Genomic DNA, 22,514 nt, shown 5'->3' with positions numbered 1-22,514 from the left:
ACCTCAAAAGCTTCTGCCAAACAAACAACATGTTAAAGTCTAACACCATAGTCCAGAATGAGTGACTGAGCATGGTCATTATAAGGCAATATGCTTCTTTAAGTGTTAAAAACAAGCTAAAGTATGACTTCATGAGTGAGATTCACTGATCCATGTCTTCATGGAGGACACTTGGACGAGGGCTGTGGATGTTGTGGGGATCAAACCACCACCCTGGCTTTACAGAGCGCTCTTTCTAACACAGGACCAGTCTGACACACAGGGGTCTTGGTTTGCACACCTCATCCATTGCCCTCCTTTCTTCTCCGTCCCAGTCCTTTCCTCCATATCTGCACCAATTCAGATTGTGTTTCAGAACACCTGAAAACCCCTTGAACATCAAAGTGTCAAAGCAGGGCCGACTTTTCTCTTTTCCACACTTGCTTTTTTTCAAAAGACTGGCCAGGGCAGCAGGCACTGGCACATGTTGGCTCACATTGGCAAGAGAGTGGTACAGACTCAATGGCTGCCAAGTCACAGAGGACTGCCAAAGAAACTTCAAATGACCGCTCCCTCCTTCTTTGCTGCTTTTTCACTCTCTCCTCTGTACTCTACTCTCCTACTGCCATTGTCTCTTTTCTCTTCTTCTCTTTGTCTCTTCTTTTTTTCCCGTGTGCTGTCTTTGTCTCTTGCTCAGATGTCTGTTAATCTGATAAAGAGAAAGGTTAAACATTTGGCTGGCTTTAGCAAATACCCTTGTGACAACTATGTGTTTCTTGTGCGAGAATGTCCACAGAGACGAGATTTATCTGTGTCTAATGCTGAGAGAGACAGGTGGTTTGGCTTACTAGAAATGCCACAGGGGTATAGCTGTGAGAGGAAGGGACACAGCGAGGTAGACACACTGTATCTACAGAAACAAAAGAGGAAAATCATCATCAGTAGAGAATGGGTATCACTCCTTCATGGGACGTGAGATGGAATAATGATCCTTTTTTAGTTGACAATCAGCAGCTTATTGTGTGTAGGAAACCACCAATTAGCCATACAACTAATCATCAACCCATCTCAGAAGAATTTGTCATATACCTAAAGAACAAATTTCCAAATTTAACCATTTAAGCTTTTGATCTGCCATCTTTATGGTTTACGGTTTTGTTGCATGAAGGCAACAGCAACTGCTGATGATGATAGATTGTAACCATGAGCAAGAAAAATCAACACCAACCGTTGGAAGGAGACCTGAAGCAAAGCAAATGGTGTTTTCAAAACTCAAACGATCCAACAGATTATCCACCTACGGTTCTCCACTGGTAGCCAAGGTTAGTGCCGGTTGTTTTCTTCTGGAAGGGGTCATGTGATAGGAGGCTTACTAATGAGTGGTGGTGACGTCGTAACTGAAAAGACCAGAGGTCCTCAGCCAGAGCTTTTTTTTTTTACGTCTTATTTTCCAAACATCTCAGTTTCTGCCCGTCCAGATACTAATAGGGATGAAGCCTAAGAGAAGATGATTATTATTCACATAAAAACAAAATGCCACCTCTCGGGAAAATGTCAACATCATTACTATTTAATAAATGTACAATGTAACTATTGCGTCTAAGATGCTCGCCCCACTCTCCCTGTGCCAATGCCTGGATGATGTAAACCAGAAAGGTGGAAAGTGAGATAGATGACATCTGATAATAACAGCATGCTTGATCTAGAAAATTTAAACAATGTACAATATATAAAATGTTTAATTATATAGGTTGCATCAGAATAAACTGGCATCTAACCACTGGAATGGAACAATGTGAAACCACATTCAGCAACAGCATATTGACCAACAAGTAAAGAAGGTTGCAGCACACATTGACCACAGTGATGAACCAATGACATTTCTAAACCCAATGTTTTAAATGATTTACCTCTTCTGTCTAATTTGACCTGTCACAGTTTCATAACCTTCAATATTTTACATTTCTCATTATAACATTAAATATGTCTAAGCTATATGGAATTGCTCCCTTGTGTAGCCCCTCCTTGTCCCAGGAGCACCACCTGGCTGGGCTGATGGACTGTCCAACATTCCATAAATCCATAAGGTTCAATCAAACAGTTAACCACGTAGTCAAATATCCCTAAACCCATCAAACACTTAACAGTGACTCCACCTACCACCCTGCCAACAAACCAAGCAGCCACCAAACCCCACCCAGCCAGCCGTCCTGCCAAGATGTTGCCAAATCGACCTGCCAGCCAAGCAATTCACAGATTCACCATACCAGAGGCGATCCAGCTTTTCAGCTGACTACTCACTCACTTTCCCAAACCGAAAACATGTTACATTTCAATCTATTGCAGTGTGTTGAAGTGACGGCAAAGCCAGAGGCATGAAATCTCTCATCTCACGCTACCTTGTTCACTATCTAACACTCATTATTTTGTTCTCCCAGAGTCCTTCTCTCTATCACTGTGTCCTCTGTTTTTCTCATCCCTCGTCCTCTTCTCTGTTTGTGTGTGTGTGTGTGTGTGTGTGTGTGTGTGTGTGTGTGTGTGTGTGTGTGTGTGTGTGTGTGTGTGTGTGTGTGTGGGTTTGTGTGTGTGCCTCCATCTACGTTTTGATTCCTTCTCTGTGCTGCTCACACAAACAGTCGAGGGTTGCAGGAAAGAGGTTTGGTGCAGTCTTCCTCAAAGTGTTAAAGCTTCGAAAGTAAACACAGACTTCTCACTGTGTGTATCAATTTAGGTGTGTGTGTGTGTGTGTGTGTGTGTGCGTGCGCGCTTGTGTCCTAATCATAGTAGGTGTATGAGTCTTGGGTAGTCGCAGCATGCCTTCTCCTCAACTGAGGTCCTTATACCTGTGGAGAAAATGGATTTTTGCTTTTCTTTCATCCTCCACTCATTCCTCCATCTCTTTTCCTCTCTCTACCTCTCCCCTTTTCTTTATGTACAATTCAACCTTTCTCTCTCTCTGTTAACTACTTTCTCCTCTCTCTCTCTTTCAATAGTTTCACCTTCTCCCTGTGCCCGTCTCTTTTCTCTGTACCTTGTGTCTCAGACAATGTTATTTTCCAGTTATTGTCTCCTGAGAGGGAATGTCACTCCACCTTTAATGCTTGTTCACCTTTGGTTTCTCCAGGTTGCACTCTCTCTAGCTCGTACAAACCCACCGTGCACTACAATACACACGAGGATAGACACAGTGGATCAGCAGTGTTTTCAGAATCAACAGGCAACGGACAGAACCCTGGATTCTATATGAATATAATCATGTTTCAGCTCTCAAAGGGGGATGGGTGGGGGTCAACATGCTCCGGAGCATTTTATCCCACAGAAAATCATTGTGAGAAGATAAAAAAACCCACAAACAAGCCAGATTGCATTAACCAAGAGTCATCACATGCTTTCTTTTGAAGCTAATCCCAGAGAATACATTTTAATATAATCCAATCTATTATTGGAGCCTGCTCAATATAAAGATCCCACCGAACTGAGATTTAAATATCTAAAATAAATAACATTGATATAAACTAATGTATTCTTAAATGGAGAGGCAACACAACAAAACCTAGCAGTGTGTGACCAAAAACACAATGTAATCTGCAGAACACAGCATAAGTTCATATGAATGTGCGCTGACAACTGCTAGAAGACGATTTGTCCGTGACTCGCTCGCTAACTTCTGAGTATTGTGTCTGCTTCAACTGTGTATGACTCTTCTCCTCTCTGGCTTGTGAGAATGTGCAGTGAGAGCATGGGCAGTGTGTGTTTAGGGAGGCTGTTTAGTTAGTGACAGGTACGCCAGGGTACCATTCGTATAAAAAGTGATTGGTTATGTATATTACAGTCATTCAGACGACTTTATTTATTGATGCTATCGGGACGTGAGGATTTCAACTAATAAGATAAAAAAGACAGGGAGCCATGCAAGATAATGTTCCCACTCTTAATACAACCAACAAACCATTGAGTGGCCAATTGTCTTGCTAACTGGGGGAAGCAGCTGTCAGGGAAAGTATCACTGGATCTGAAAAACAAGCTCTGGATGTGGGCGGTGACTCACATCTTCAGTTTGACTCCAAGTGCCCCTACACCATGTGTTGATTTCCTCAAGCAGCCTCAACAACAGCAAATATTCTCTGAAGAGGCAGCAGTTTAAATTTGTCTTTTACTCACACTGATTTACTTGGTTACAACAAAGTGAAGGCGGGATGTCTGTGACCTCAGAGAGAATTACAAATATCTTTTGCCGGCAGCTTCAAAACTTGGGGCAGACCCAGGGCATGCAGCACGGATCAAAGATGCCCAGGATTTCTGAAGAGGTCTTCAACGCTGAGTGTAAATTTAAATCATTTTGCCTAAGGGCCAACTGAGTTCTATCAGGAATTCAAAGAATCCACTTAGATTTTTCACCCTAACAACAGCCTCTCATGATAACTTCTTTTGCTTCACAGCATTCGTTTTGGGAGTCAACATTATAAAGTTACTACGCTGTGTCTCTTGGACCTATCTTAGATCGCACTCTTTGAGAAGCCTAGCAGGGTCACACACATTGAGAAACCTAAAATGGTGGAATTTGTGGAGATATGCTGAATTAATTAAGGGAGACATAGTAATGATATAAGTAAAAACAAATAAAATAAAGAAACTATGGAAGAAATGGAAAATAAATTTCCCCTTGACCCCATCTGTCTTGGTTTGTTAATTCACTAGAGATGATATAGACATCCCATCACTCACTCTCACACACACACACACACACACACACACACACACACACACACACACACACACACACACACACACACACACACACACACACACACACACACACACACACACACCACCCTGACAAGTGTGAGGCATGGACAGGTGGATGGATGGATGGACAGGTGGATGGATGGATGGACTGGTGGATGGATGGATGGACTGGTGAGTGGAGGGATGGCTATAGATGAATGCATAAATAGACAGAGTAACAGAGGTAAAACCACAGCAGGGGATGGAGACCATTATAGATATTGTTCCCATTGTTATGAATAAAGGATGGAAACAATGAAATCGTAATTGCTGCAATGCCACAACAGCAGCTATGTGGCACTTCCAAGCTAGTGTCTGGTATATTTTGGTGGAAAACATCACACAAAATGTTGTTCTTGAAGCTAACACCATCCTGTGTCTATCCTGTGCTGCCTGTAGACACACAGAGGTTATTTCTTGGAATTATATGAAAATTCCACTTTACATATTTACATCTAGATTTGATTAGACAGTCACTTATTTTCCAAACAACAAACTTCTCTCTCTAGTTTTTGTTGTGAGAAACGGATTCTTTTTCAAACGGTTAAAGTGGCCAATCAAGACATTCAAAGAAATCCTTTTTGAAACCCTTTCCGTCTTAGAAATCATGTTTCTATTCAAGTAAACTGCAAGAACAAAGTGCTGGAGTCACCTGGAGGTGTTTGGAGTGGATGGTGGGTGGACATGAATCATGACTGGCACACCAGAGGGCAGGTTTAACACTCAAATGTGTGTGTCTGTGGTTGGAATTAGGCAACAAAAGTACTTTAGATTTAGTTTTGGGGAAAAAAGATGGTTAATATTTAATGTAAATAAACATGTACTGTGTTGAAGTCACTATGAACCTTTTTGGTATTAAACCAGTAGAAACGATGAGATGTAAGACAACTTCTCCTCCTCCATTGTTATTATATTTTTTCTGTCTATTCTTCCAATTGTTTTTGCCTGTAATTCAAAGGTGATGACTTTTGATAGGGCAGAAAGAATTTCAATCATCTGCTAAATGTGTTAGCACTGTAGTGTCAAATTGAAACATCACACAAATTCCTGAAAAGTTTGTGGAAGTTGACAGATGAAATTTATAAGTTATTATAAGGTAACATTTTTAGAAGGTTACACCCATGTTGTCCATATAAGGCAGATTGTAGCTGCAACTGAGATTATTCTGATGTTTTTAGGGTTAGGGTTAGGGCGGTCAGAATAAAGAATAAATAAAGGAAAACTCACAGTGATGTCCGAACAACAGCAGCAATTCGCTGTACATCAGAACAAGGGCAATGGATACATTTACATCCCCACACATTGAAGATACAGCTTTCTAACGGTATAGTACCAACCGGGTAGCAGCTCCCCTGTAGGGAGGTGGTGCTGTTCCTCTATATATGTGTGTGCGTGTGTGTGTGTGTGTGTGTTAATAAGAAACCCTGAGACAATGACAGACACCAAGCCCTAATTAGGTTGTCATGCTGAGAGAGCGAGGGGAAGATAGAGAGAGAGAGAGAGAGAGAGAGAGAGAGAGAGAGAGAGAGAGAGAGACAGAAAGGGAGTGGGAGCTTATTAAGGAGGATAGGTGTCAAGCTCTGGCAGGAAAAGGAGGTGGGATGAGAGCAGATGAGGGGGAGGGCGATGAAGTGAGGGCAAAGAGAGAGGGGAAAACATAAGAAGTACGAGTGGAGAGAGAGAGAGAGCTGGAACAAGAGCTGGAACAAGAGGTGGATGCAGAGAAATGAAAAACAGGAGGTTGAAGGAGAACCAGAAGCAGAGGATGGTGGCAGCTGGTGTGATGAAGGGAGATGACATTAGGTGTGGGCGAAGAAAAGGAGTAGGAGGGAGAAGGTGATGGAGGGGGAGAGGTGCAAGGGGAGAAGGTGCAGGTGCCAGAGGGATCACATGCAGGGGAGGAGGAGGAACAGGATCAAGTGGAAAGGTGACGTGGTCGTATGGTGATGTGTGGCCCACGGCAAGAGAAGACCAGTTCATCTGCTTGAACAAATCACTCTCTGTGGTTAATGAATACATTATCTCATAATAATCTTACTATCATATTCTTGGCCATTATTCCTGTCGGTTATTACAACGCACTGACCAGAGTAACATGAACATGGCAAAATCGCTGCAAAAAAAGTTTGTCGGGGTGCAAAGCAAAGGATAAGATTAGATGAGGTGAAATAAGATAAGATAAGATAAGATAATCCTTTATTAGTCCTACAACGGGGACATTTACAGTGTTACAGGAGCAAGTGGGCAGTCAAACATACACATCAGTAAGCAATAAGTAAACATGCAATACTTATAAATGTAAGGAAGTATAAAAACATTTAATTGGAATGAAAACTATTAAAAACTAATAAATCAGACAGGTTGTTTTTAATATTAAAACCCACTATATTAATGAGATAAAACTGTCGCTAGAGGAAAGTTTTACTGTTTTGCTTTCTCTCTGCAGCGGGTCTGAAGGCTGTGAGACTGGATCCTCTGTCTGCTCGTGTTTCTTGCCCTGGCATCCATGTCAATATGTACAGTGCAATAGTACCGCATGGTCACCAAATAATTCTTGATAAAACCAGAATGCTCTCAGTCAAGTGCATGTCTACGCCAAGGCCTGACGTTCCTCCCATGACACCACATTTAAATTCTCTAAATCTAGATTTTTACTTCTGCACCAAATTACACACACTCATAAATATCAGTCTCCTAAACATGCCAGATTTTTTCATCAAGTTCCGGGCCCCATACTCGTGTCGACTCTTTCGGCTCTACTTTCTACTACAGTGTAAATCAGACCTCTTACCTTATCCTGAATAAACCTCAGTTTACATAAATCATCAGCCAAGAAGACATATAATAACACAATTATATACTCAAGGTTATAATTACATAGTTCGATTAAAACAACAAAGTTTCTAATACAGGTTGACTATAAAAGAAGACGATGACCTGCTCCCTAACAATTATGGCTAATTATGTTCTTTACAGATTTGGAAGGGGGTGGGTGTACTCTCTCTCGCTCTCTCTCACACACAAACACACACACAAATACACACACACACACACACACACACACACACACGTCTTGTTCTAGGTTACAAAGCCGCGTTAGTCCCTTAAACACGATCTCAGTAACTCCCACACAAAGACAGGCTTCTCCCTGAATGTAGGACTCAGGCCAACTTCTACCAAACTGGTAGAATAGACAGAATAGACCTCTGCAGATGTGATAAAGTAATGGCATGATAACTTTTTTAATTAATTTCTTTCATGGTGAATATCTCAATATTCTGATTATAAAAACAATATTATTTTTGAATACCAGTCCTTTGTGTGTGTGTGTGTTTTATTGATTACTGAGGGCAGGGATCTTCTCTTTTGACTCAAAAGGGAGGCTGAGCACTTCTGAAACCTCACATTCAGATAATAAAAAAAACAGTTGGGCTTCTTGCCCGTGCAATGCAAATGGGCCCTGAGGGTTAGAGACAGAACACACAGACAGAGAGCTCTTTTCCAAGGTTGCTCCCATGTGACCACATCAACATCAACAACACTGAGGCAGCTCCACTAGAACTGCTGCAGGTCAGAGTCAGGCCAAATGTATTTATTTTGCATGATGGTAAAATTGTTATAGTGTTTATTTAGTGTTAGGAACCCGGGGTGCAGGAGCTGGAAGTGCAGGTTCAGAATATCATTTGTGTTTTTTGTTCAGTGATACCCTGACCTGGCTCCTGTCTGGGGAGAGGAGCAGTTTTATCAACTACTGAGCCATAAATATCCTAAATCCTGCTTCCTTAAATCTAGGTAGTAGCCCAAACCCTGTTTTTAATTATTTTACTTTAGGTTTGATTCATGGTAGTACTTAAATATTTCACAGTAAAGTCAGAAGTGCCCTGGTTCTAGTTTAGTGTTACCTTAGTACACAGGTGTAGAATCCATTGTCTTCCATTTCTGCAGATCTGAACCAGATGGAGTCGTCTTCTTTACTCAGCCTGTGGCCTGAGAAAATGATGGGCTCCTAAACAACATACGACACAGATTACACATCAGATTAGGATATAAAACAACACCTATTTTAATTATTTTTATATTATTTTGTATTATATTATTCGCTTTCTTTGATTGTAAATGACATTGATTGTTGCCTTTGATGTTTCGTATACTTGTTCTTATTTGTCCCATGTGAAACGACTTGTAAAGGGGGAAAAATAACATTTCAATTTGATGGTTGTGTTCATCAGTCCTGGACGTCCATACATAACTGCCTGATCAGATTCAATTCAAAGTTTTAGTGTCTCACCTCTGCATCTCCTTTGTTCTTGTACCAGATGAGGCGCAGCTTGGCGTTGGTGGCCATGGTGTAGTTGGTTCGGATGTAGCTGTAGAACAAGGCACATTTGACCCGAGAAGGCTCGCCTGCCAGAACATGGTACTGCTTCAGATCCACTGACCAGTCTATACATCCGTCCACTGTAAGGAGGGAGAAAAGGGAGGGGAAGATTACTACTGAGAATGCGGGAGCAGATCAAATGGATGTAGATTATATCACAGTGGACAGACTAATACAACTCTGCTTTCAGCTGCAGCAGAAACAGTGACACAAAGAGAGAGCGAGGGTAGAAACTGCAATGGGTTGGAAAGTGAAACATAAAGTCGTTAAATCACTTATATAAGACATTAAATACATATTTATACTGAACAGATCAAAAAACATAGAGGGTGTGAGAGCGACAGAAAGAAACTGAGTGACAGGAAGAGTATTTGATCTTGTGTCTTTGGAAATATTGTTCTTTGCTTTCGAGGCAAAAAAGAAAAATCGACAATAAATTTGACTGTGTGATTGTGTTTGGGGAGAATAAGACAGAGGATTGAAAGTGATGAATAGAAAAAAGAAATTCCCAAATGCTGAAGGCATAAACAGAGTGAATTACACTATTAAAAAGGCAAATGTAGGAGCTATTGAACTGATGAAAAATGACTCTATACAAAGAAAGACGACAAATCTCCAGCTCCTCAAATGTACAAAAATGAAGCCACAATATCTTGAATACGGGCTCTGCTATCTCGACCTGGTGGCATAATTCGGAGCCAGACTCTGTTCAGTAGTGATTGGACCGTGGAGCCACAGAGTCGAGGTCCAACCAATACACACGCTGAGCTATCGTGAGTCAGTCCCAGCTGTCAATCATGATGTTTCATCCAGTTAAATAGCATCAAATAACTAATTAAACCAAATGTACTGGAGAAATGTACACTTGAACAAACATAAGTGTGATAAGAACCACCTAAAATGACAGAAACCATCGATTCAAAATTGTCATTTGACATCCACTAACATGGAGGAGGCAGGGTTCATGACCTATATTGCAGTCAGCCACCAGGAGGCCAATGATATGTTTTGGCTTCACTGCCGTCACGTCGTCCATCTTTAGTCACAGTCATTATCTAAAAGAGACAAACTTAATGCATCTGTCATTTAATTTCAGTCTTACAACCAAATCTTTTTGACTTTTCTGTCATGAACATATTGGTTTTACCATCAAACTGAAAGAGAGAACAAGAGCAAGAAACGCAGAGAAAAGTGTGAGAGAAGAAATGGTAGCAAGAGAAATAAAAGAAGACAAAGAGGTCGAGACCAAATGAAAAGCGAGAAAGAGAAGACGGGTCCGTGTATGGCGGCGATACCAGGGTGAGACCAGGTCAACGGGAACAAACAGAGAAAACGTTGTACATGAAAGACACGAAGGAGCCAGTGAGACGTGGAGGTCAGGGCTAAAAACGACAAGGAGCTTCCCCGAGTTTTTCCTTTTTTCCTCTTTTTGCCTTTTCTTCTCTTCTTCCCCTGCTTTCTTTTATTTCCCTCTGATGGTCTGGGGCTCAGATAAATGTGTTCTGTTTTAACTGCAGCCCTTCAAGCACTTGCCCCACATGCCTTCGCTCTGAATTACGGCTTCTATCCTGCAGCAATAAAGCCTCTGGATCTGTCACACTCCCCAAAAATACCTCCTGATCCTCACATCTCCATTGTTTGCCTTTTGCTTGTTAGTTAAGCATGTATCACTGGCAACAACCACTGTGTAGACAAGACGTGTGAATGTATATAAACACGCTGTATGAATATGAACAAATAGTCACTGACTGTTGAATCAAAGCAAGTTTGATGCGATAATATTTTAACAATATTTTCAGTTTTCACATTGAACAGGAGGTATTATAAATAAATTATCTAATAAAAATGAAGTTGTCACTCAGTAGAGTTTGTACCAGACAGTCCCCTCATTAAATACACTAGATCTTTTTATTCTATTTTTCAGATTTTTATTTTGATCTGCAACTTAGTGCAAACACTCAATATCAGATACTTACATTGCCTGAATTTTTTTCCCATCAAGATCCATGAACTACTCTCAAAGTAAAATTTTAAAATATCGCAATGATAAGGAAAGAGAAAAAAAAAAAACTTCATCCGACCCATACCAGATCCGTACCACAAGTTTCTGACATCGGTAGAGTGGTTTATGCCTAATCCTGTAAACTAACAAACAAATAAATAAACACTGATGAGGCGAGTAAAATATAAAATACAATAACAGAAAGTTAAAAATACATATTCACAATTCACTGATAGAGGGGTGGGTGAAGTGTTTGAGTCAAAAAAAGGAGAAAACATTTTGGATGACACCAGACGAGCAGTATGGAGGCCTGTTGTGTTTTTTTCTGTTGTTTTATTTCGTCTGAAGAAGCGGTCACCTTGGCTGCAACACCGTTTACCCCTGAGACTCCAAAAGTGTTTTGTGGACTCAAACACTTCACCCACACCTCCTTCGGCAAAGTGGTGAGTGGGTAATAAGTGAATTTGAATTATTCGGTGAACTATCCTTTTAACTGCACACGTATACACAGTATAAAGTTTTCAGTTTTTTTCTTTTGGTTAACTAGTTTTCACATTGCAGTGTCAAACTGTTTTCTAACAATTTTAACATATCTTAACAACTTAACAGCTTTAGCACCTGCTTTTCCCTTTCTTCATTTCCTCTTATATCACATCTGACTTTTTCTTGTTCGGTGAGAGAAGTTAGCTCTAGCCACACTAATAAAGGCCTTTTTCCACATCAATAGTGCTTTGGTCTATTTCCTTTTTGGTGTAAAGCAATGTGCCTTATGAGTAAATATCTTGGTTAATAATCATCCGATTCAGACTGTATGTTAACAGTGGGTCCATGTGATTGTTCTGTGCACAGTGTGAACTCCATCAGACAGTAGCCAAAGCAGCAGGACTCCCCATGAGACAGATTTAGCAAAACATAAACAAAGAGGACACGGCCAAAAACACAGAGGAGTGGATTCAGACATTCAGCAGGGTTCATCGTTAATCACACTGCTCTGGCTTCTAATTTTTCTTTCAAAGATACTATTCTAATGAGACTTCTGCCATTGCCTGCACAACCTATATCATTTGTCTTGTCGATTGAAACTTTTTGAAAGTTTCAGTTGTAAAACCTGCGGCAGTGTAACCTCTCACATTGATGCTGGGTGTAATCGGAGGTGAAGCAGGCAGTGATTAGCACTGTTGCCTCAAAGGTTCCTGGTGGGAATCCTCCTCCGGAGCCGTGTCCGGCTTGGATCACAGCGGGCATTTATGCTAAAAAAATCGAATTTGAATATTGGGGGCTTACGGACATTTGGATGACACCACAGGAACAATATGGAGGCATTTCATGTTTTTTTCTGTTGTTTTTTTACGTTTAAAGAATTGGTCGCCTTTTACTTCAATTGTATCAGATTTGGCTGCAATGCTGTTTACCCCTGAAACTCAAACACTTCACCCACCCCTTTATCGGCATAGTGGTGAGTAGATAAAGATTTAAAGGGATAAATTATCCCTTTAAACTCCTCCCAGAATCAGTAGATTCAGTAGCATTGCATCGCTAAAATACACAGCCCGATGTATTATTACTTGGTCATGGCTAAGATGTGCGCAGGTCAGACATTTAATGAAGGAGGTGGAGTGTTACCATGGTTACCACTGCAAATCAAGGTAAACCACTTTTAGGACTCTGTAAAATTCCGAGTGTAATTTGGGTTTAGTCACTAATTAAGATTTAAATACTTTATACGGATGAGTTTGTGCCACAAATTTACAACTTAACACTTAATTGGTTACATTTATAGATTTAGCAATATGCAGTCATTAAGTCATACAGGGGAGATTTACTTTAACTGTATGCACACAAACACCCACACACACACCTAAAAGATTTACTGGGTTAGGGTTAGTCATTTAATTATTGTACATGGGGGCCAGATATTCAGAGGAGCACAGTCATAAAATACAGTCAGTGTGTATCTTAGCATGTGCGTAGAGAGAGAATAACATAATGGAAGTGTGTGTGTGTGTGTGTGTGTGTGTGTGTGTGTGTGTGTGTGTGTGTGTGTGTGTGTGTGTGTGTGTGTGTGTGTGTGTGTGTGGTAAAAACCAAGTAATGAATAGGGCAGCCTGACTTGGTGGTTGTAAATTAATGTGCTGACACAAATTGAAAGTGTTGGTGCAGTCCATTCAACACCCAACACTGAGCATCTCTCTCACTCACACACACACACACACACACACATACACACACACACACACACACACACACACACACACACACAGAGAGAGATGCACCCAGGGCATCACATTAATAGAAAATCACATTAGTTTGGTCTACTGGGCTAATGCCTTTTGTTTTAGACAATGTTTAACACAGGTCTGACATACACACACTAAAATACACACACACACATCTGCACACTTAAACACATTACAACAATGGGCCAATATGTAGCTGCAGGTCATTACCAAAGCAAACTTCCAATAATTCATTCATCACTGCTTCGAAATTTGTACGTTTATGTGCACACGAGGGTGTGCGTGTGTGTACACAGACCCATGTGTGTGTGTGTGTGGAGGGGACTGCAGCTGTGTGCGTCTGTAGACATATTAAATGCGTGGGCGAGGTGTTAGCATGGGCAGATATATCATTCCCGTCAGCTCTATCTGCATACGGCAGAATGAAAATAACCCTGGATAAATGGCAAAGTTTCAGAGTTTGGAAAAGTTTTAGGGCAAAACACATACACATTTAGATACACACACATGCAGGCACACACGCACACAGTCACAAACTCAAATACTAGGTTATGCTATTTTTCCCTACAGGCTAATACAAATTTGCATCAAGGTTTCTCCAAAAAAAAGAGAGAAAGAAAATAAAAACATCATCAGTCCAAATATAAATACTATATTCTCTGTGATTTATATCTTCACATAAACTGACCTGAATGGAGCACAGTGTTTTGAGGTGAGGGAATTCATCCGAAAACATCTGATGCAAACAAAGCGGCATAAAAACTTGCTCACGCAGGATTGTTCCAGCCTGATGCAAGTGGAATTATGTCGGCAAAAAAGTAAGTTCAAGGAAGGATGACCTTAAATATGAGGCATCAAACCTTTCGTCTCTGCTTCCTGATTTCAGCTGAAAATTGTGCTTTTGAAACACTTCCTCTTGTTCACTTATATCTATTTTGTCTTGCTATTTTACGCGGATGAACAGGTGTTATGACTGGGAATTGTATCTCGCGTCTAGGTGTTGATGGACAGGAACTTAACCTCCGAGTCACCTGTGTACAGCCTCAGTTTCTCACATCACCTCCTGCAGACTGACATAAGTGTTCCATTAGTGGCTGAGGGCTAGATGCACAGGAGCTGCTCTTTGAGGATGGAAGTGGATCTACTGAATTTGAAAAGGAGTCATCTCCTAAAACAGCCGCTCTGTGTTCTGACCAACCAGCTGAGGGGCTGTCGCTGTCCATGGTGCTGATACTCATACTGCTTCTGCAATGAGATATCCAACCCATTTAGACCTGATGCAGCTCGTGCATGTATTTAACACCGGGTGTGACGTTTGTGTGCTTCTCCCTTTAGAGCTGGATGAGACGTGTGCACCTTAAATTATGTCATTGATTTCAAGTCATGCGACTATACATGGCTGAAATACATTGAGGGAAATGTAGTTTGTTTGTTAGGGCTCTTAGCCTGCAAAGTTTTTAAAGTAGCATTTCAAATGATGGCTGATGATCTAAGCAGCAGGTGCGATATCGAAGCAGATCACAGCAGAGTTTCATTGATGAAAACAACAATGAAAATAACAATTAAGATGATTCTGACCCATATTCACCAAGGCTCAGTCAGTAAGCGACATGTTTGAGGACGAGGTGGAAGGGAAAATCCAAAATGTTTATGCTATCAAATGAATTTAATTTTTTGTCTCTATCTGCCTCTGAGGCTGAGAAATGAAAGTTTTTGTAAATGTTTGCAATTCTGTCAGTTCTTCAGAAAACCCTCAGGTCTGACATGGTTGTTTTCCAACAATGCTGAGGTTTTAGTGAACATTTTAACTCTGTGTCTCAAGTCTAAATGGGCCAAACAAGTGTCATATTATTTTGTGATTGATACATGGAGTCATTGATAATCAAATGAAGTTGAACAGTGGAGAAAACGTATGTGAATACAGATTATTTCCTCTTCACATGTATAAGGTATAAATGCTCCACAGGTATAAATGCTCCTAAAAGTTGAATCTGTATGTGGTCCATAATAAAACTAGAAGGGCCCAGCTGTCCCCTTATGACACCACATTTAAATTCACTTGATATAGATTTTTATTTGGATCTGCACCGAATTGCACATACTCCTAAATATCAGCCCCTTAAACATGCTTGATTTTATTAATTGAAGATCCATGAATTAATCCCTGAAATCAACAAAAATGTAATATATCACAAAGTTAAAGTAAGTATTTAATGGGTTCTTCCCTGACACACACCACATCCTTTCGCCAGGTTTTGTTGTCATCTTGAAAACCAACAGACATAAAACAAACCAAACACACAGAGCAAAAAAACATCATCAGTAAACTACCCCTACAACAATATAAGTGAAGATAAACCACAATAGTTGGCTCATATCAATGATTCATACATATGAACAGTTTGAACAGTGTTGATAAAAATAAAAAAACATGTACAGTATGTTGTTTTTTATATTTGATAGCTGGAGCAGAGAGAGTAGTGTAGTGTGTGTTGGGTGCAGCATACAGTATTTAGTCCAGGCCTGTCACTCAAACATAAAGCCCCTCAGAGCCTCCAGCCTGTCTGCACACCTCCCACAATCCCCTGCAATACCACTACAGCTGCTGCTATAATAATAGCTTGACCTGGCCCAAACACACACACACACACACACACACACACACACACACACACACACACACACACACACACACACACACACACACAGTGGCACAGGTAATGATCCCGACATTCACAAACAGACGCTGGCTCATATGCACACACACAAAAAACAGAGGAAACGAGTCAGACACACACACACACACACACACACACACACACACACACAATGTGGCACACAGTCACAAACAGTCGAAGAGGCCCACACAAGTCTATCATGACTGCCGGGGCGATTTACACCCAGTGTGAGGGGAAAAAAGAATAGATAGAAAAAAAAAAAGAAAGAGAGAGAGAGAGAGAGAGAGAGAGAGAGAGAGAGAGAGAGAGAGAGCAGCCATTTGGCCCAGTGGATTGTGCTGATGTTCAATTTCAGAGTCAGACTTGATGGCTACTTCTTTTCTCTGAAAACAATTTTATGAGAATAGGCTTTAGCCTGGATAGACCTCTATATATATGGTGAAAGGACAGACTGTGTGTGTGTGGAGTGTGTGTGTGTGCGTGTGTGTGTGTGTGTGAGAGAGAGAGAGAGAGAGAGAGAGAGAGAGAGAGAGAGAGAGAGAGAGAGAAGCCTGAGACAGTATGTTTGCCATTTTGAAAATGACTCTTCAATATGAGTCGCACTCTTCTCTTGCACAAACCAGTGTAATCTATGACACACACACACACACACACACACACACACACACACACAAAGCAATCTATTTTGTGAGTTGTGTGAATATGGTAATGCATGTGTGGGTTATGGCCTTTGTTTAGTGCTATGGAGTTATAACAGAATCTGTCACTATACAAGGGTTGAAACACACACACACACACACACACACACACACACACACACACACACACGCAAAAAGCGTACACACACATAGACACTCTCAGCAGCTACAATAAACTAACAAAAACACACACATTTATTCGTTTACACACAAGTGTCAAGGCTGAATAAATGGATTTGACCACAATCTGCCCTCTGTCTAATGCTACCAAACAGACTGAAATTTATTCACTCACATGAAACACACACACACACACACACACACACACACACACACACACACACACACACACACACACACAGGGTTGATCTTTGTTGGACAAAGACAAAGCTACAGTAATAACAAATAACACAATGTTTTCACATTGTTTGAGATAACACCTGGGAGAAGCATGTGACTGGCAGGCAGCCAATGTCAAACAAGTTCACTTTCAAGACTGTGTAAAGCAAAGTGTCTCAACATGTTGCACACGTCAGTAAGTGAATACTGAAAACATGTGTAAAGAATGGATGAACTATGTAGCACTGAATTGTGAAGTTTGACCGTTTTACAGCATTACTTGGTTCCTGAGTTTTAGGAGAGTCTGAGAAGTTGACCACACAACGTCATCATACATTTTAGTGGTCGAATTGGCAGAATAGGTCAAACGACTGTTCAAAAGCCTGCTTTGCTATAGTAAACAGGCAAACTGTGCACACCGTGAGACTTTAGCTTGGTGTAGTGTTTTTTTTTTGACAGCACCCGGAAAAACCGCAGGTTCGGACAACACGCCCAGTTAGAGAGCTAGTTGTTAGTTAGCTATGTGAAAGCAGAATACTTCAAATTTTTCCATGATTTTTAACCCTTAACACTTTTTTTTAACAATGAAATTTGCTTGGGTGGTTGATAGTGAATTGCTCTGTGGTGTGACAAACTCAGAAAATATATTTTTATTTGCTTTACACAGACTTTAAGTTAATTTTGTCTAGAATCACGTTTTGAACATGCTGGAACCAGTATCTTGTTAAATAAACATTTGTTATAAGTAGTTAACAGAGGATTAGCCAATAAATTCAAAACAAGATTATTTTCAACATTTCAGGGACCCACTGACTTGATTTGATCCATAATGAATATTCTAAGTAACTCGAGATGTCTACATTCATTTAAAAGGAGTACTTAATTATAGTACTACAGAAACACAACAGAAACATACAGTACGTACAAAAAAAAAATCAGATCTAAAGGAAAAAAAATCCTGCATGTCACCATAAGGGTTGAGCCACTTTTCTCTCTTTGTCTTCCATAAAACACTCCTCTATGCTTTTGTTGGCAGCTGGTATTTGATTGGTGTTGCAGGTCAAACTCCGCTGAGAGCTGCTGTGTTGTTTTCATGTAAACCCGGGATAAGAAAGCCAGATCACAAATATATGACGCTGGGATCGATCAAAGCAGCAGACAATGATGAAAATCCATCTTCCACAAGCAGCCAAAGCCTGTCCGTTATGCCGTTAGCCGAGTAGAGGCCAAAGGGATTTCAGTTTTGTTTGCGGGCTCAGAATCCGTCGGTTCAGACTGTGCTGAGAGACGACACGCTTCAGCATTTCTCATAGCTGTGTTTGCTGTGCTGAAATGTCCCTTCACTTGCTGGGACAGCGTGTTGTGTTACTATGACAAACAGGAGTGGTAATGTCGTTGGCTGCAGCATTGCTCCATTTTAAATGTTACTGTTTAAATAGAAGACTGTATCTGTGATTTACAGTACATTTTGTTTGGTTTCTTCATTTTTTTGTCCTCAGTCTTCTGATTGATAGTCTGACAGCTTGAGATCTTTCATTCAAGAGCGACTCTAAACAGGCTCTTAAACTGTGAGTAGTTTGTTGTGTACGGCAAACAACTCTCACGTATTTACAGTGGCTCAGTAGACTGAGAAATCATCTCAATAGATGAAGCTCAAACAAATTAAGAATCTACATCAATCTCATCAAAATACAGAAACATGCAGCAAGTATCACAGACACCTGTTGGAGAAGGAGCTCGAAAAAGTGGTGTCTTCTTTAACCCCTCTTTCAAAACGTCCGTCTTCAAAACGTACATTACTATCATCAAAATAGTATTATTGTCTGTGAGGTGTGGGACTGTTGAGTCCGTCTGTGTAGTGGCTATTTTGATTTCCTAAATTATATGTTTGAACAAATATTGTTGCTTTGAACTGCATAAACAGCATTGTTCATGGTTTCTTATTGTCAACCTGGAAAATAAATGTCACACAGAGGAGGTGGTCTTCAGCACCTATAATGCTGTTTGTTCACACTGTGACTCACTCACCACTGGTTATTATGGGATACAACAACCTGCATGTTTAAAGTAACGGCTCTGGTGTTTTCACTGACTATACTGAAGGCTTATATATTTACACACACATTTATTGTTTCTATTTTTTTAAGTGGCGCTTTTGAGGCGGAGCTGCTTCGGACTTTTCTATCACCAAATGGTCAGAGTGCCCTGGAACACAGTGACCTCTCTTAAAGAGAAAATGTGATTTGATTGGTCAGGCAGGAGGCCAGCCTCACCACGGTTACAGTACCATTATAGTTCGGCCATGTGCCTCTTGACATAGTTACTGTGCTTGTGCCATGTGCAGCGGATTCATGGAAACACAGCTCAGGGTATCAGTCCAAACTGAGGTCTCTCAAAGCTCTATGAAAAGTGGTTGTTTGGTTTTGTAAATCAGGTCATGAAACAGGAAGGAGAGGATGGAAGGCCCATAAGTGAAGAGACAAATGATACCTGAAGCAATAGAAGAAAAAGAAAGACTAGGAAAACAGGAGATGTAGACGATGGAGGAGTCGTTTTGTCAAGAAGTGCTTAATGAAAAGTAATGAGTTTCATTTCCCTGGGAAGCAGGACACTTTGGCCTTCCTATTAACCATAATAATAACTCCTGAAAATGGGCAGATGAATGGACAGATAGAGGGAGGTAAAAAAAAAAGAGGCAAGCATGTAGAGACATGCGGATGAGTTAAAAGGGGCCATATCAGGAAAGATAATAAGAAAGCAGGTCCGTTGTTTTTCACAGAGTAATGATCGAGGAAACGAGATGAGGAGAGGAGAAGAAGAATAAAAGGTTGTTTGCAACACTTACATTTGTAAATAAATCACGTTGAATCAAACGCAGGAGCCTGGTGTAATAACAGCACTAAATGAGGTCAGGATGGAGATGACTGATGATCCATCTCACAGCAGAGGGAAAGTTAGTGTTTCTGAAAATTAGGACCATATTTCCAAATAACCCAAACAACTGCTATAGTGCAATGCACACTCCTCGTAGTTTAACCTGCTGGAGTGGTTTCTCACCACCCCGTCACTCCCTCTGCCCGTCTGACACACACACACACATGTTTATGCCTTCTGAAACCCACAATTTTCATAGAGATAAAGCAGTAGAGCACACTGATTTATGATGGGAGAAACAAGTACAGCTGCTTCCAGACAAGCACTGAACTCCTGATATTCTCCTGACATTCTCTGCTGTATATGTCGGTGTCTTTGTGCTCGTAAAACAAAAACGAATGATCTCCACAGCAGAATGAATACGTTACATCTTTGCCTCCGCCTGCTGCACCGACCCTGAAAGCCCCGGAGATTTCTGTGTGTGAGCACATCTGAACAGAGAATCCCCTGCGGAGATGTTCAAGTGCAAAGGAAAAACTCTGGAGAAAGTCCGGATTCAATTGTGCGGGGATTCTATGCAGTCCATTTCTGTAAACGGCTTATGAGAAGGAAGGGGGTGGGGGTTGGGCCCAACCAATTCGAATAATGTGGGAGGGCACAAATAGGGCCAGGTCAATACTAAAAGGACAAAAAGATTTTTATTTTAAATGAGGGAAAGATGAGAATGACAAAGTGGTGAGGAGATCCATTACCTGCATTTCCACTGTTTCCACTTCATTGGATGTGTTGCTTTATTTCATTTGATACTTTGCTGTGGCACTATTTTCCTGTTTGGTGCTGGAACAGCCCACTTTCCCCTCACCGATCATCTGGACAAAATGTTCTATTCTATGTGTATTCAGATAATGATTGTTTCTATTGCTTGTTGAGCTCAGGATCAGCTCACTCTCCGCTCTGGCTCAGGGTTAATGACACGTCTCCATTGTTTTCATCATGATTTTTTCACAGGCAGTGGGATAGAGAGAGTGTGTGTGCTCGCTTCGTACTTCAAAATAAGAACAGGATGTTTTCCTCACTGTTGGACACATGTGTTCATGTAAATAATATTACAGCAGATATTAGTATCTAATGTCATCCAGCAATCGTCACATCCATGTCATCTCAAGCGGCCCAGCTGCACCTCCTCAGAGGTTTATGTTTTGTTCTTTTAGATAGTGGGTAACGTAACTAATTCCATTGCGTATTTCCTACATACTCAATTATTGAATGTACATGTAGGATGTAAATAGTTGCAACACAAACATGTAAAAGGGACAGAGTTGTTGTTAGAACCTCAGCCCCTCAGTCCTGCTGAGTTGCTGATTCTGGGAAAGTGTTTTTAAAAAGTTAACTCAGCATTGAGAAATACTTGACCCCCATTTGTAAAAAAATGTATTTACATGAACAACAAACACAACTTGCCCAGAGGCCATACTATTACAACCTATGAAGCTCCACTCTGAAACTTGGTGAGTGGTCTATTCTCGAGGTTTGTGTCTGCAGGTGTGTTACTGCCATCTCCCAGTTAGCCTTTCTTATCATTTCAGTTACTGATGCAGAGCTCGTTGCGAACATGGCTGTTTGCTCGGCATGTGGTGATGCTGGTTGCAGCTTTTATTTCTGGAACTGTGTGCTGAGCTTTTTAAAAACAGTCCATGGTGCAGAGTGAAGTGAGAAAACTTTGTGTTCATCCTAACTGGTTTATCTGCAGAGAAGAGTTTATAGTTAATGTACTTCATTAAATGAAACAGGCTTATATATATATATATATATATATATATTTGAGTGATTTACTGAACCCTTGTTCATTCTTCATAAATTACATGTCAAATATTGAAGATGTCTGTTAATCAACATAATATTCAGACCCAAGTTCAAAACTTTTCAAAATAAAAGCTCTTGTCATTCAGCTTGATATAAAGCATTAGAGCAATAAAACGCACTTTGTGCACTTCTTAGTGATTCTACGATTATTGTTGCTACGGCAGAGATCAGCACCCACAACAGCCATGGATGTCTGCGTCAACCCCCCCAACCCCAAATTCTCAAAAGGACCTCGCAGGACAAACTTTGCGACCACTGCTGTAGTTTGGAGTAGAGAGTTAACACTTTGGAGGAAATAGTTCAAAGAAAAAAGATGTTACTTAAAAGTAAGGACAATGAAAATGTGAGACTATTCTTACATGCATATTTAATCTGAATTTCACATTGTCTGGAGCTCATATTATTCCGAAGTATCATTTTTTTGAGTGGTATTCATGCTGCCTCTGAAAACATGATCACAGCCAACAAAAAGTACAGAGCTCAGTTAACTTGCTGGAAGATGAAGCCAAACAGATTTGTTAAGGGAGTGAAGATATTCAGCAGAGATTTCTCCCACCAACACTTAGCGCTGGTTTCTGTGAACTCTGACCACAGACCATGATCCTCCCCTCACCTCAATCAAGTCGTCTTCAATCCCCATCCGGTCTGGACTTATTTCTCTCGGGGAGCTGGGCTGATTTT

The 22,514-nt window shown here is 40.7% G+C and overlaps 1 protein-coding gene across 5 annotated transcripts in view; it reads right to left on the bottom strand.

Moving 5' to 3' along the window:
* The window catches only part of il1rapl2 (interleukin 1 receptor accessory protein-like 2), a 373,733-nt gene that overhangs the window by 128,370 nt on the left and 222,849 nt on the right, over positions 1-22,514 (bottom strand). For all 5 annotated transcript variants that reach the window (XM_034597454.1, XM_034597453.1, XM_034597457.1 and 2 more), the window contains 2 exons: positions 9,053-9,222; positions 8,667-8,770 (listed from right to left, as the gene is read on the bottom strand). In XM_034597454.1, the coding sequence (XP_034453345.1) occupies positions 8,667-8,770; positions 9,053-9,222 (274 nt within the window). The remainder of the gene's footprint in view (positions 1-8,666; positions 8,771-9,052; positions 9,223-22,514) is intronic.

The sequence above is a fragment of the Hippoglossus hippoglossus genome, chromosome 10 (assembly GCF_009819705.1).
Source record: "Hippoglossus hippoglossus isolate fHipHip1 chromosome 10, fHipHip1.pri, whole genome shotgun sequence".
In the NCBI taxonomy this organism is placed as follows: Eukaryota; Metazoa; Chordata; class Actinopteri; order Pleuronectiformes; family Pleuronectidae; genus Hippoglossus; species Hippoglossus hippoglossus.
The sequence above is the reverse complement of the archived record's forward strand: the minus strand, read 5'-3'. Positions and strand labels throughout refer to the sequence as shown.